At 42.8% G+C, this 15,305-nt stretch overlaps 1 protein-coding gene across 4 annotated transcripts in view; it reads right to left on the bottom strand.

Moving 5' to 3' along the window:
- The window catches only part of LOC110953873 (transcription initiation factor TFIID subunit 4-like), a 98,318-nt gene that overhangs the window by 54,745 nt on the left and 28,268 nt on the right, over window positions 1-15,305 (bottom strand). For all 4 annotated transcript variants that reach the window (XM_022198112.2, XM_022198273.2, XM_022198197.2 and 1 more), the window contains 3 exons: window positions 14,429-14,504; window positions 13,227-13,341; window positions 5,292-5,461 (listed from right to left, as the gene is read on the bottom strand). In XM_022198112.2, the coding sequence (XP_022053804.1) occupies window positions 5,292-5,461; window positions 13,227-13,341; window positions 14,429-14,504 (361 nt within the window). The remainder of the gene's footprint in view (window positions 1-5,291; window positions 5,462-13,226; window positions 13,342-14,428; window positions 14,505-15,305) is intronic.

The raw sequence follows: 15,305 nt of genomic DNA, 5'->3' as shown, positions 1-15,305 counted from the left end.
GCAGGAAAGATAACAGAAATGAAACACACCAAAGGTTGTAGCATCTCCAACCGTGTGGACATTTAGCCTGCCCAATGCGCCAGCTGGCATTTGTGGTGTACTAGTGACACGACTCCACTTGAATCCACCTCTTTGAAAAACCCCAACATTTAGATGGATTGAAACAAGATACAGTACACAAATGTATGGTGATGCTGATCTTAGTATCCTTGGAATTAAGCATTCAAAGCTTTTGCTTATCCAGTAAAATATATATACAAGGTGGTAACAATCACATTTTTCCTCCTGTGTCCTTATTGGGTCAAACTAAAATTTGTCAACTACTTTGTCCAATAACTACATGGCAAAATGGAGGTTCGCTGTAAATCTTCCACCACAGACATTATAATTCTTCCTCAAAATAGTACAAAATACCTTAACGCCCATGTTGCTGTATTTTTTTAATTGATTTTGATTGTGTTGAAAGGTTACTACATATTGGTTTTTCCTCTATAATCAGAAACCATGTGTTACAGGTCGACCGATTATCGCTCTGGCAGATTATTGGATCCCATATTCATCATTCATCTAATTTCCCATTTAATTGTGTTTTTTTTTAACTGATTCCTTATTAAATGAATTGATTTTAAAATGCGCTACTTCAGCTCTCATGCAGGTAATCTCTTGAGCAGCCCTGTGCCAACAGCACTGTCTGATTGGCTACATGTCCTGATTATTAGATTTTTAGGACTACATTTTGAAAATTTCCCTTCCAATTAATTATTTTTGCGGTAGAGTTTGTGCTATTCTTAAATTTGATAAGATTTTGCATTTTTACTGCAACTATCAGTTTCAAATGTCAGTTATCAGCCTCTTCAAATGATAATAATGGGTCTCAGTATCTGCCCTAAAATAAAATATCAGCAAAAAATATGCATGTCCTCGAAAAGCAGCTAATTTCAAGACCTTTATTTTAAGAGAAAAAAAACTCTAAACCAAAGAATAATATGATAACACCATAACTGTTCATTTTTTAGCAACTTTAGTGTTCAGGTTCACTCACATCAATCTTGCATCGCTGGTTTCCACCCAGTAGACATCTAGGGTCAGGAAACAGCTCTGGACACACTCTACACTACCTGTTCAGCACCAAAGAGCTGAGAGCTGGAGAACACTGTGAAGCATTCTGCAGCTAAAAAATCGGATAATTCGTTGGTCAGGACCAAAAACATGGCTAAAGAGAGTCAAAGAGCCAGAGATGTTTTGATTCTTATTTATCAAACAATACCGTCAGGGATGTGTTTGAAATTCAATATGCAGAAAACAAACACACAGCACTATCAAGTAGAAGACGAGAAGAAAAAGAAGGCCTGAAACAGATGGTATGGCACCCGCAGAGCCCTGATCGCAAAATCACGGTGTCAGTCTGGGATTACACGAAGAGACAGAAGACAACGACATGAAATCCACAGAACTGTGGCAGTGAGCCTGAGAGAATTGAAGCTTTTTGGTTATAAAAGCAATCGAGGTTCACACCAAATACTTTTTTTGCAGCACCATTCTTTACACTGATGTTTACTTGCTCATCATCTTTCTTGTCCTTGTTTACACATTGCTGCCTGTTTTAACACTCTACCACAACCTGCAGTTGACTGAAAATGACCAACAAAAACGTGCATCTTTATGCACATGCACAAGATAAAGAAATCGGTGAGCTACTCATTAAAATAGCAGGGCTTTAGCTCTACTGGGGGACAGGAAATCTTTAAAAGGTCAATGTAAATGTCGATATTGTGGTCACAATTTGTTCTGCTGCCCCAAGTGGCCATGCAACAGATGTCTCCAAATCAGTTAGAACACACCAGGCATAAAAGGAACCACATGGACAGACTCAATCTGAATTAAGGGCTGGTAACTTGAATATTTATTTAGTATAGAACTGACTGGTATCCATAGCAACAAGAGTCCCCCTGAAATGTAGCTGGCAGTGCAACATGGAAAAGGTCCTGAACAGCTCATTTGTACTAGTGTATATCTATAACACCTGCAACCAGGTGATTCATTCTTCTCAACATCCACTGAGCTGTTTTCATTGCTACTTCTGACATACCTGTCACCATCTACTGACCCTAGCATGCGTGAATTCCATTGAGGCAGCTGCTCTTGCTCACTGGGTTTGAGAAATTCACCTTTTGTGGGAGACCACCATGACCTACAGATTTGCAGGTGTCGATCTTCATTCCCTACGGAGCATGAAAACCCCAGCTCAAATCTTCTCCGTTGCACATCAGGAGTCGAGGCCTTATAAAGTCATAAGGACACCTCTATTCTCAAACGGCAGAGATGCCTTCGCACAGAGTCATATCCTTGTTGCCGTACACACCCATTTTAAATGTGCTTGATGTGCTGCCAAGAATAAAACACAGGACTCTGACTCACAAAAGCAGCCCCAGAACCTTTTGTAATCCCAAAGCCAAGTGCTGTACATAGACATAAGCCTTTCAGAGATTGACAAAACACATTAAGATCTTTCTAGCAAATTATAATGATCCCTGTATCATCTGTTCCTCTTGAAGCCGAAGTCTCATAAGATAGCAGTTTGATTTTATTCTTCATTTTTGGAAGGAAGTTAGCACCAAATATTCATCAATGCAAAGGATACAATTTATAAAATCCATACCACATTTAAGGCATGTCAATCGTGACAAATACTAAATGATTATTTACATTTAAAAATGATTATTTAGTGCAGTGATAATCTACTGCAAAATATCTCAAACAGCTTCTGTGAGTGTTGGCAAGCCAAGTCTGTCAAGACAACCGCATTTTTAAGTTGTTACCACCTGTTACTAGGTAACTAGAACATCAGTAATATAAGATACTGTGCACAGATTGGAGAACAGACACAATGTTTAATGGGTAAACATACTCTATCTGATAGACAGAGATACTGGAGCTCATGTCTTACAAATAAAATGCTGATCTGTTTGTGTTCACCAGTGTTTTTTTCCCCCCAGAATCATGTTATGCTTGTTTCATGGTGAAAAAGTGAAATGTTGTGAGTGCAGTATTAGGAATTATGTACATGCAGCTGGAAATCATGCTTAAAAACCCATCCAAATGCAAATCAAAAAGACTATTTTCTTGTCAATGCTACTGTTTCCCTTAAGCTATTAAATGATCAAAATATATCGGACACAGATGAAGAATGAAGAGAAGTAAAATTCTATGCATGGATGCTTACTATAATATATTTTCAGGATTTGAAAACATTTTTAATAGATGTGTGTTCTTTGTGTATCCATGTCTTTCTTCTTGTGTCTGTGCACATGTGTAAGTATATGTAATAAAGCCGTGTGCATGTGCGTATGTATGTGTGTAGACCTTTAAGGTACCAGTGGACTATCATTACTTGGAGGAGCTTTTCTACAGATCTCCAGCTGTGCCTGTGTTCTGGTTCCTAAGATGGGGGGTGGAGTGCTGCTCTGCAGCTTTGCAGTCCCCCTTCTATCCTCCCCAAGCTCAAGGACAAGCCTGGAGAGTTATGAAGGGAGGGCGAGAGAGGTTTGGGAGAGAAGGGCGGCACAAGTGTTTGTTTGCAGGGAATAAATAAGAGAGAAGACATGGGGAGTCATGAAGAGGAAAATGAAGAGGATAAAAAGAAGAAGAGAAACAGAGATAGTGAGCAAAAGTGGGAATTAGGACGTGTATATTGATTTGAAAATTAAAAAGGAGCAAACAAAAGAAAGATGCTGGGAGCCATGTTTCTGTGGGGGCAAGCACAGGACACGATAGGTCACAGGGAAGTTTTAGCGGGATGCTCAACGGTAAATCAGACCAGAGTCATAGTTGGTGCTTTGTACAGTAAAGAGGAGCAGCCGAGCCTCCTGATTGAATGGAGCTGGCAGGCTGGGGGAGCCTCCCTCGGACTGCTGTCAGCTGCAAGTGCGGAGAGGCCAATCACTGACACAACAAAGCTGCATAAGTGCCACTTCCCCAGCAGGGGGCGCCCTAGTCTCCTGCCCTGTATCATGCTGTGCGCCCCCCCTGAGGAAAGATTTATATTTTTAAACAACCTCTCTACCCTTAGGTGACGGGATAACAACCATGCCAAGAGTCCACGTAACGAACCATGACCTGCAGGCCTCCGTGCTACACTAAAGATACTTTAATTGAGATAAAACAAGATGAGGGCGCTAGACTCCCCGTCACGTGGAATTACATTGTGTGTTTTTTGATCTGATGCACAGGAGAAAGATGCTAGGCACAGTTTTATTTTGAGTAATAATGCTCATTATACGTGTTCACAGGTTTCACTGTGCAGCAAGAGCCTTAAGTATATTTCAAGCAATGAAATTGACCGCCGCTAGCAAAGAGGTAATGAAGACACTATCATTCTCATGTGATACTGCAAACAAACCAAGACCTCTCCGCCTGTATCGATTATCACATGCAATACTGTACGCTATCAGAGTGTCAAGATCCACTAAAAAGAGAGAAGGAATCAAAATTTCACTGTCAAGTTTCATTCCTCTAAACTCTGTTCCTTTAGTCCAGAGGACAATCTGACAGCCAGCCTTCAAAAGACAAACCCATAAAGTATTTATGCGTGTGCCTGGGGTCCAGTGAGTTCAGACAGCCACTGTAGAATTCATTAAAGGAGGTGAAAGAATTGTTAAGTGTATCAAATTTAAAGCAAGGCCAAACAAGAAAAGGCTCAGTCTGAAACACTGAAGAAGAGAAAATAAAAACTGTCTTTAGTGATGACACAATAAATAAAGAACCAACATGCTGCTAACACAAAAGACAACAGATAGTGATTTCATCACTGCTGCAGCAAGGGGAGATTTTTCCTGCTGCATTAGCAACCACTGGAGTGTTGAGTCCACAGACAAGCGACAAATTAAAGGAGAAACCAATATAGTGTCTTGATAAGGTGTTAGGCAATGACATGTCATCAGAACAGTCTAAGTGCACCTTGGCAAGTCTCTGACCTCTAGTGGAGGAATAAACAGCATTCTTCCAAAAGATATTCACTCATTTGGTCTTTTTGTGATGGTGGAAGGAGCACTGTCGAACACGTTAGTCCAAAATCTTCCATCTGTGTTCAATTGGTAAATTGAAATCTTGTGACTGTGAAGGCCAGAGCGCATGATTCACATCATTTTCATCAAACCATTCAGAAACCCCTTGTGCACTACGGATGGAGGCAATGTTGTCATCGAAGAATCCACTTCTTAACATGCTCCCATACCTTAATGCAACCACCAGATCCTTCCACTGCAGGTGTTATGGGTTGAAACATATCTCACCTGTTTCTAGAATTCGTCGGTGTAGCAGCCCCGGATGGAGAAAGGCCTCGTCTTTACATGAGCGGATCTGCGTTCCCACCAGCTCTGAATTGGTGGCGAGTATTCTTGCGCTTTCCTCGTTCAGATTTACCCCGGCCATGGAGGCCACGTCATTGATATCGTCATCGTCCCTGAAAAGAATACAGTAGATTAGCAAAATATATTCAGTGGAAGATGTGAACTTGTAAGAGAAGGCACAAGTGTATTCATTGGTGATTGGAATTCAGCTGTATTTGCAGACACTCATTTTGCAAAAAAGTCTTTCGAAAAAATCCAACAGCATTGGGTTGTGGCACACTGATGTCCTTTATCTGGTTAAGATTACAGGTTTGAACTCATCTTTATTGTCCAACAAGACACAACAGATGCACATGACAGTTATAAGGTACCCGTACAAAAAGAGAGCTGAAGTGCCTCAGTAAAAATTGAAGCCAATGCAGAAGTAGTCTCAATTTGCCAGTTCAACATTCTGGTGTGGCTGCACCTCACAATCATTTAGCTATTGGGGGAAAAACACTCTGGATTGTTTGTATTTCTTTAAACCAATCACTCCCATCATGGGTGGACCTTAGCCAATGATGTGGCTTTGTGTTTCCGAACAATAGTGATGGATGGAAATGTTTTGGTTCAACATTTGCATCCAGGGAGACAAGCATTGTGATTAAAATGGATAAATTGCTGCAAAAAAACAGTAGCACTGTAGTGCATGATCTAAACCCTGTGCAAAACTTGAAATTTTCAGTATGGTAGGTTGCGGCTCAGAGGTTGTTGTTGTTTCCAAAAGTGAAGAAATGGTAACACAATGATAACCAGAGAAAGGAGAAAGCTGACTGAAATGAGCGGTGGTGTTTACCTGCATCCTGCATCCAGTGAGTCAGATCAATGCGCAAGTGCCTTAGATCTGCATTTTTTCTAATGGTCAGCAGGATCCTCTGGTAGTGAAACCAAATCCAAATGTATAGACGTCTATGAGAGAACGATCCTATTTCTCGCTCAAATTATTGCCTCAGTCAACATTTTCCTAATGATTTCATGATCTCAGTCACTGGTTTAAAATCTTCTTCCAAACAGTATTATGTCCACTTTGTAAACGATGGTCCCATTTGAAGTAAAACAATAACGCAGGATATGCTTTATGGCGGGGATCTTTCGTGACTGACAAGTTGCTAATGTATCACTTAGCATAGTGTTCTTAAGTATTCAGGCAGACCCATTCCTCACCCATCAGGACAAGTTGCAAAAGACAAACATGGCAAAAGGTGAATTTCAAACTCAAGGCTTCAAAATAGCAGTTCACAAATAAGTGGTTGATGCCAGAGAGGCTATGTCCATCTTTTATATGCAATATGTGCCTGAGAGGCTGTCTGTAGGAACAGTGTCTTTAATGCAGCATTAGTAACTCTAACCCTTTCACTGGAAGTCTACACAGTCTGTCTGCACTGTATCCTGCTGCCTAAACTCTCCACCGTCAATTGAAGAATTATTTGCATACAATCACTTACTCCATATCAGTATTCATGCCCTAACATTTTCAACATATAATACTTGAAAAAAAATAACTTGGAGATACATTTTTTCTCATGAATATTTGCCTGGATGAAATTATGCATTAGTTTTGTTACAGAGGGCTATACTTCGGTCATAATGGCACAGAATTCCCATTCCAGGGCCTATTTGTGTCAACACTCGGCAAGGCAGGGAGATGAAGAGCGTTTGGAAGGAGCTTTGCTCGGTAAAGATGCTCCTGAGGATTGCCGCTGAGGAGTGATGAATCTGGCTATACACTAACGTCAATAAACTCTATTTCCACACCGCTTTGCAACACACGAGAGCGATGTATTTTCTTGATGCACTGGTCATTTCTCACGGGTATAATGTCGACTTCACAATGTTTACATGTTATTACCCATTAGCAAAGACAGTGGATGGTAAACATGCAGAATTAATGTTTGGGTCATTGCATCTAACAATCAGAGAGGCTCACACATCCTGTAAAGGCTCTAAGTTTCTTTGTGAGTTGCCACTAAGTGAAACTTCCCTATAATTATTCTGCTTGGCAAGTAATGATTTTGATTCTGGCCTGAATTAGCAGAGCAGTGACATGTTGTGCTTACAGGACTGGCCCAGAGCGAGCAGCGGATTTTCTGAGTGGCTTTGACGGAGAGAACAAAGAACCACAGAACACACACAGAGTGGCCTCTCGCCACTCACTGGCTCACCTCCACAGTCATTTACGTTCATGCCACTGTTGCTGGTTGCGACAGAGCTTGTGCGCGTGTTGTTGTGCTTCTGTGTATGCACGTGTGCAGCGCAGAGCCCCGAGTTCTTTCAGGCGTCTTGGAGTGTGGGCACACACCGTCAGCCAACTCTACCCCGCCGAGGCCCTCGTGCTCCTCAGCGCGGCCGCAGAGAGCCGATATGAAACTTGACACCACGGCGGGAGGTTGACAAAGACGATTAAAGTAGCTCCCTGAACCTCACACACCTCTACCTTCCCTGTTCTTTCCCTACTCTCCTCCAGCACTCTAATTACGCCTTCACAGAGAGAATCTACACAACAACACAAGCATGGATACACAAGATTATACCCTGTGCTGCACCTTAGGCTGTGCACCTTTCTTCATCACGTCCTCATGGATAACTTGACCTGCCTTAAATGCAAACATGCCTCAGGCCATACTCACTCAGGTGAAAAAGAATGCTGCTACTTTAACAGCTTATACATGTGCAAGACACAAAAGTGATTACATAAGATCACTAAAAACTAAAGCCAGCAATTGTCTGTCAATCAGTTAAATGGCATCTGTATACCTCTGCAACGACAACAAGTACACAAACAAAACAAAGTGAAGCAAAGTCTAAACGTTTTGAAGCCTAGTGTCACAATTCTCTACTGAGTAACACAGAAGTATTTTATATTTACCTTATGTGAGGCAATGTGGACGGCAAATGAAACACTGTGGACAAAGGCAAAGGTGTGACAAAGGCACAATGCCAGTGATCATTCAACTACTACACCGATCAGTTACAACATCAAAACCACCACCAGGTAAAGTGATTAACATTGATCTTACTGTTACAAAGCAATGTTCTGCCTGGAGGCCTTGGTTCCTGGCATTCATTTGGATGTTACTTTGCCACCCACCTAAACAATGCCACAGTTTAAGCACATGACCCCTCCATGGCTATAGCACGACCAGATGGCAGCCGTTTCCCTCAGCAGGACAACACGGCCCAGCATACTGCAAAAACCGCTCAGAAATGGCTTGAGGAACTTGACAAAGAGCTCAAATAGCCTCCAAATTCCCAAATACCAACCTGACTGATTGGGAATTGTCAGAAAATGATTTGAATGCAACCCACAAGAGCCAAAGGATCCACTGTCAACATCTTAGGGTCAACATTGCAAGGACACCCCCACCACCAGAGGTCCAGAGTTCATGGCTAAATGGGTCAGATCTGATTGGCAGAATGAGGGGGGCTACACAATGCTTGGCTTATCAGTGAATGCTAATCTCCTCAGGTTTTAGAGAGCTACAACTCTGAGGTTGGCAGTAAACAACACAAAAGGTTGGATTTTTAAAAAATGTCTCTAAAGAATGTTTGTAGACTTCTATATGAACCGTTATTTTATAGGAATTGCATACTATTTATATACATGGAAAAAATTTAGATGATTCTTTCAGTCAGATAAGACCTCATTGGACAGACTGTCCTGAAACTGTTAATACAAATTAGAACATGTGGCAATAATACAGTTAGCAAATCTTCATTAATTATATTTATCGGTTCACATCAAAAAATGTGAACAGAAAAGTGATTTCACAATTTTAGAATCATGTGGATTCTAGTCATACGAACAATTAAAAAGTCAGTCAAACTAATATATCAGCATGATGTTCTCTATATCTCAGGCAAAGCTTGGATGATGTCTTTCTAAGAGGCCATTCGTTGACACTCTTTTTATCCAACAACAGCTGCATTATAGCTCAATGCCTGAGTTCAAAGTATGTGCTGCTTCATTTTCACCAGTTAAAATTTACAGTAAGTGTAGAAGTAGTATAGATGAATAATCATTTACACTGAATTTACTGTGTAGAGCACACATTTGGAATGAGATGACTACATCGCCTGCTACCGTTTAGGTACAAAAAACATCAACCAGAATCCTTGAACACTGGTAATCTCTTTTTCTTGGATGGTCTCATTTCAGGGTTATTTGGGATAGCTGTGGCTCAAATCAAACACGAATGCCAAAGACAGGTCTGACATTAAAAGGAGGGAATGAGATACGAAATGCAGAATATTCCTGACTATACCTCTGCGCTAATAAAGCAGAGATGTAATTAGCTTCCACAGAAGCTAAAGAGCAGCCTCTCAGTTATTGGTTTGGGTTGGCTTGGGGACACGGAGCCGGCGGCCACATGAATACATATGCATGTCGTTTCCATATCAAGCTTGTGTTTCAGCGAGGGCATGCCATAGGTGGTGGGAGGATTGCACTTGCCATTTAGAGGCTGTGTGCACGAGTGTGTGGGGTGCATCCAGAGCTTCTGTGCCCCGCTCCGCCACCGCCACCACCACCACCTTCACACCAATCCACCCCCCGAAACCCCTGTGGATAAAGGTCTCTGTGCCCAGGCAGGGGGCCCTGATTGATCCCTGTGACTAACACCGAGGCCATGCATGTTGTTGCGCCCACACTGAGAGACATGCACCACTGGAGTAGTATTCTCCACATAGCAGCCTGAGGTTCGCTGGGCAGCTGGTGGGATATGTGTTCATGACCCAATTGGACGATAGCACTGGTGGCAGTAGTGGCTCAAGAGGGGACAAAGAACCCAGCAACAAGCCAAATACTGCTAGATGTTTAAGAAGTAACTGGTGATAATCGAACAGACCGCCCACACTCAGGCTGTAATTATTCACAGCAACATAAATACCTGGCTAGGAAACGGTGTAATGTAGATGATGCTCTGACAAAGGTCTATGCTAAAATACTATGTCGACGGATAATACAGATTTTGTGACGTATTTTTTCTGTACATGCTTTGGAGTAACAGTGTTCTCTTCATGGAGCTTTTGAGCATCTTTATTGTGGCACGGCACCCAATCCGCACATAATCTAATCTTGTGGCTGTCGTGTTTCCAAGTCTCAGCATCAACAATTTTTGGGAGGTCACTTTCAAGTTCTAATTGAGTCAAAAGTATTTGTAAAGCCCTTCTTCGCAAAACAGGCACATCACATAGCAATTTATAGAGCAACAAAGGATATAACCACAAAGGCATAATGAACTCACTTTGATGGTAAATGATGGAAAAGAGCTGTTGGACTTTTGCGTCCACTGGCAAGAGTGACTGGTGAACGAAAACTTTTGTTTCTTGTTTTGCATGTGCATCCGTGTGTGTCTTTTCCTGTGTAACGATGCCGGTATTTGTGTGTTAATGCGCGCGATGTGTGTCCACCGTGTAGGACAGGGTTGGATTTAAGGGGCTGAGGCTGAGCTCGGAGGTTGGCAGAGGGCTGAGGGCCTCGGCTGGCTCGCCAGTGATTACAGCGGATGTCGAGTGTTTACAGAGAGATGAGGAGGGGAGGAGGGGGACACAGAGACAGCTGCTTTCACTCTGTACTGTAAACTACACACACATGCACACACCGACACAAGCACTTACACAGAAGGCTGTAGCTACACTGGAAACCCCACAAGCCCTGCAGTGTGTATGTGTGTGTTTGTGCTACAGCTGGCCCGCTGGGACCAGTGGTTCAGAGTGACAGCCACACACACATCAGTCCCAGACTGCAGCTGAACACGATGCAGGCTGCTGGATGCTGACTGACCAGACTGGCTGGAGAGTTTTTTTCCTACAGTCAACATGTAGTAATATTTTCTCCCCTCTTTGTTGCTATATGAGTACTTAACACTAGGTCAATAGGACTTAAATGAATATATCGTGCCCTGCCTTCACTGTAACTTTGTCTCTCGCTATCATCCTTTATGTGCTGTTCTCTTATCTTAATCCTTTTTGATTTGGAAGTAACTGATAAAATTATGTCAATACTGTTATGAATAAATCTGACCTGAGTTGACTATATTATGCAAATGAAATGCTGTGCGGCAGAAGCTCAAACATAACTTTGTAGAGCTAATATAACTTCTGTCGTTTTTTTTTGTTTTGTTTTTTTCCATTGTGATGTAGAGTAAAAAGAGCAGCCACTTCCATTAACACCACATCACCGTGTTTAGGCTGCAGGTTTCTGGACGTGATGTGAAGACAGTATGGTGACAGACGGATCACCTCGTAACACTGGTCTCTGTTCCAGCATGCTCATATCCTCAGGTCAGAAAAGTGACAGAAAACAATAAACTGTATGAGGCTGCAGAACTGAGAGGTTTCAGACACCAGCGACCAAACGAGATCCAGCTGAAACCTTAGCAAGGCAAGAGTTGAATGCACACAATTTTCAGTGCGTAGTAAGAATCAAGATTAAAGACGAACTAGGACAAAACTTAGAAATACTTAACATGAGTGAAGAATCGCCAAGAGAGATGAAGATTATCGTGACAGAGGTCAATGACTCAATAAACATTAAAATCAATATCTGGCTCAGCAAACTCATAAACTCATATGTGACTTAAAGTAAAAAATGTGATGTTGAAGAAGTTCAGCGAGTGCATGTTGTTGGAAGAAAACAAAAGACATGCATTTAGACACAAATAAATGGATGGCAGCACAAATGGTGTAGCTTATTCAACACACAAATGCAGACCAGACAAAACATCACCTGACCTGGATAAAACACATGCAACAAACTGTCAGTGACGTGTTTCTTGTGACAGTGGTGCTGTGTGTTATTGGGCTTATGTTGAAACCAGTCCGTTTGTGTGTGGTGGGCCACTGTAATCACTGCAGGGGGGAAAAGGTCATCAGTAACAAGCGAGCCTGACAGCTTAATTACCAACGCAGCTAAAGATTTATTGGTTTATCAATCAGAGCCCCGGGCGCTGCCTTTCCCCTCAGGAGACAAGAGCCATTACCATGAACCCGTTGGCCCATGTGACCCAGACTCTTCTTGCCCTGGCCCGGTCATACCAGGGCAATCCTAAACCGCCTGCTCCTGTCAATGCACGCATACATACATTTGAGACGTGGACGCACATAAATATTCTCAGACTCTTTAGGATATACACATATGTTCATGTGCACCCATGCAGAGACGCAAACACAAACACACACAGAGACACAGAGGGATCTGTGTAAACATATACATACACACTAGCACGTAAAAGCTGCACACACACAGACAATAAAACACATAAAGACTCACACAAAACACGGACCACAAAGGCCAGCATGTGGGCGATGAACCTTTTATGTTTTGAGACAAAGGCCCAGCTGAAGCAGAGACAAGACCAGAGAGAGAGAGACTGACAGAGAAAGAGAGCGAGAGAGAGAGAGCGAGAGAAGCTGCAGGCGAAATACTGTATGTTTGACTTAACCAAAAGGTATTTTCAGAACCGCATCCAGAAATTCCAACCATCTGGACACAATTATCTTATTTCTAAATTAAGATGTAGCTCATTTGCAATCCTGTCGATGACTTGTGACACTGACACAAGGAGGGCGATCGTGAGGGTGATCTATTGGCTGGCAGTGTGTTGCTATGTGGTGGGCGCAGAGAGAAAGGACCACCGATCAACCAGGCAGGCAGGCAGGCAGGCAGGCAGGCAGGCAGCCAGGTGGCCAGGCAGGCAACTCAGATAAACACTCATAGCCTTAGCTGAGAGTGTAGCCTGTAGTCATGCAGAAACTTCTTAGTGAAATGCTGCCCCCATGTGATGGCAGCCGGGAACAACATGTGCTCCGCATTCGGTTTCCTGGCGAGAAGAGTTGTACCTGAAAGAGCCTCCTCCGGGGTCGTTGAGCTTGTTTTTCTGATTCCCAGAGATCTGAACAGGCAGGCCCATGGGACTTTTGCCTGCTTGGATGATGGCTCCCTTTCCCATTGTGCCTGTTGACAACAGAGGGGGGAAAAACAAAGAAGAAAACACTAAACATAAAGAAAAGAAGTAATGTTATCATTGAAGTGTCCCCTTCTATCTGCGTCAAATATCCTCCTAACGACTACCTTCAGCTGTCTCTGCCATCCTCACAGGGTTAGATGTGTGTGTGTGTGTGTGTGTGTGTGTGTGTGTGTGTGTGTGTGTGTGTGTGTGTGTGTGTGTGTGTCAGGGTTGGGATGTACTGTCGCTCTCCCCAGGTTGGTGCGGAGAGCGTCGCTCTGTCAATATCACTGCGCTTCACCGGCTCTCCTTACACTCCTAAACCGCATCCTGCTCCGAGACACGTTTTCCAGAGAGGCACAAGGACTGCCAGAGTGAATTTAAACTTGATTTTAACAGGCATGTTCCTAGCCAAGAGGCACAGAAAAGTATTTTTAGAACTATCCCCGCATTCCAATTTATGGGCATAAAACAACCTACAGATCTTTCACTGCAGGCAATCTTGGGGAAGGGGGCAGATCAAATTTGTATGCACCTCCGATCGTACACAGACACACACACACACATGCACACAAGCACAAACAGGTAAACACGTACACACATTACACACACCACTTGAGAGCACACAGCTCTCTTAGGGGAGCGTTACACCCGGTTGGTGTTGGGGCGATATTTGTGGGCTTCTGTGGGAAGAGTGTTTGTGAATCAGTGTGAGTAAGCAGCAGCGCAAATGTTTGAGAAGGCTTTATAACCAGACAGCAAAAAACACCTGTTCTCTCTATGGCTCCTGCATGTTTACACATCTTACAACCTACTGAGGGAACATTTGGAGTTTCACTAATGGCTATCTTGTGTTTAACCCTTTTTTTGCTGGCTCAGAAGGTCAGGCTGGGTTTGGCAATCTTGAAATATTTGTCCTACAATGAATGCAGCCTGAACGAAAGATGCATTTAGATTTACACGAGTATTTGTTTAATCTTTCACCTTTAAGTGAATCTGTAGTACAGAGACATGGTGCCTGAAATGAAAATGTCACAGAGTGAATTCAGGAGATTCAATCAAATGTGGCTGGAAAAGGCCTGCAGATGTCTTTACCTTGCGCTCTGATGGACTGTGTGATCACCACGGGCATCCGTACCTGGCCGCCAACAGCGCCTCCTGTTTTGACACCCTGAGGAAGCAAAACATTATTGTCGCATTTCAGAGAAAAGAAACAACTGGAAAGTGGGAGGAAGGAAAGGAGCGAGATTAAAAAGTATTAAATTGCATGCCTGCTACACCATTGCTCCATTTTTGTGCAATCCCCAAGAGAAATAGTTTAAGGGAAAAATCAACTCTCAGCCATAGTTAGACGGCAAGAAATGATACAGAGGCACGATGGCCACGAGCCGCTTGAGTTCTGTGCACTGATTTCTGTCCGATTGCAACATATTAAACATAATTTCAGTAGTAATACAGGGCAGATGCAGAATACATGCATGAGTGATGAATTCTATAGTGGCCATCTCTGCACACTACTGAGAAAGTGGCGATCAAATGAAATGCACAAGGAGGATGGATTTCTGCCACTGTATGTGACCTACATTTGCTTGCATTTGCAGATAAGACAAAGGCAATAAGAAGTCAAGACCGCAGTGAAAAAGTAGTTTAGGAGAAGTAGTAGTAGAAGAAGAAGAATGAAGAAGGGGGTGGGGGACTATGCTGGGCTATTAGAGTCACTTCCTTCCTTGGTAGCAGCTACAGGCCGAGCCTCGGGCTCAGCCATCCATTCCTACCAGTTTGCTTCTTGCTGCATATTTTTTAGCCTTGTTTTCCATTCCCTGACACATGCTATATTACTGTTCAAGCTACTGAAAAAAGACAGAGGCCATTTTTCCCAGAGATCCACTGCAGGGGTCTGTGAGAGTGGGAGGGAAGGGGAGAAAAAAAATACATTCAGAACAAGCAGAGATAGCAAACACCTCTGGCCAGC

The sequence above is a fragment of the Acanthochromis polyacanthus genome, chromosome 2 (assembly GCF_021347895.1).
Source record: "Acanthochromis polyacanthus isolate Apoly-LR-REF ecotype Palm Island chromosome 2, KAUST_Apoly_ChrSc, whole genome shotgun sequence".
NCBI classification, from domain to species: Eukaryota; Metazoa; Chordata; class Actinopteri; family Pomacentridae; genus Acanthochromis; species Acanthochromis polyacanthus.
The sequence above is the reverse complement of the archived record's forward strand: the minus strand, read 5'-3'. Positions and strand labels throughout refer to the sequence as shown.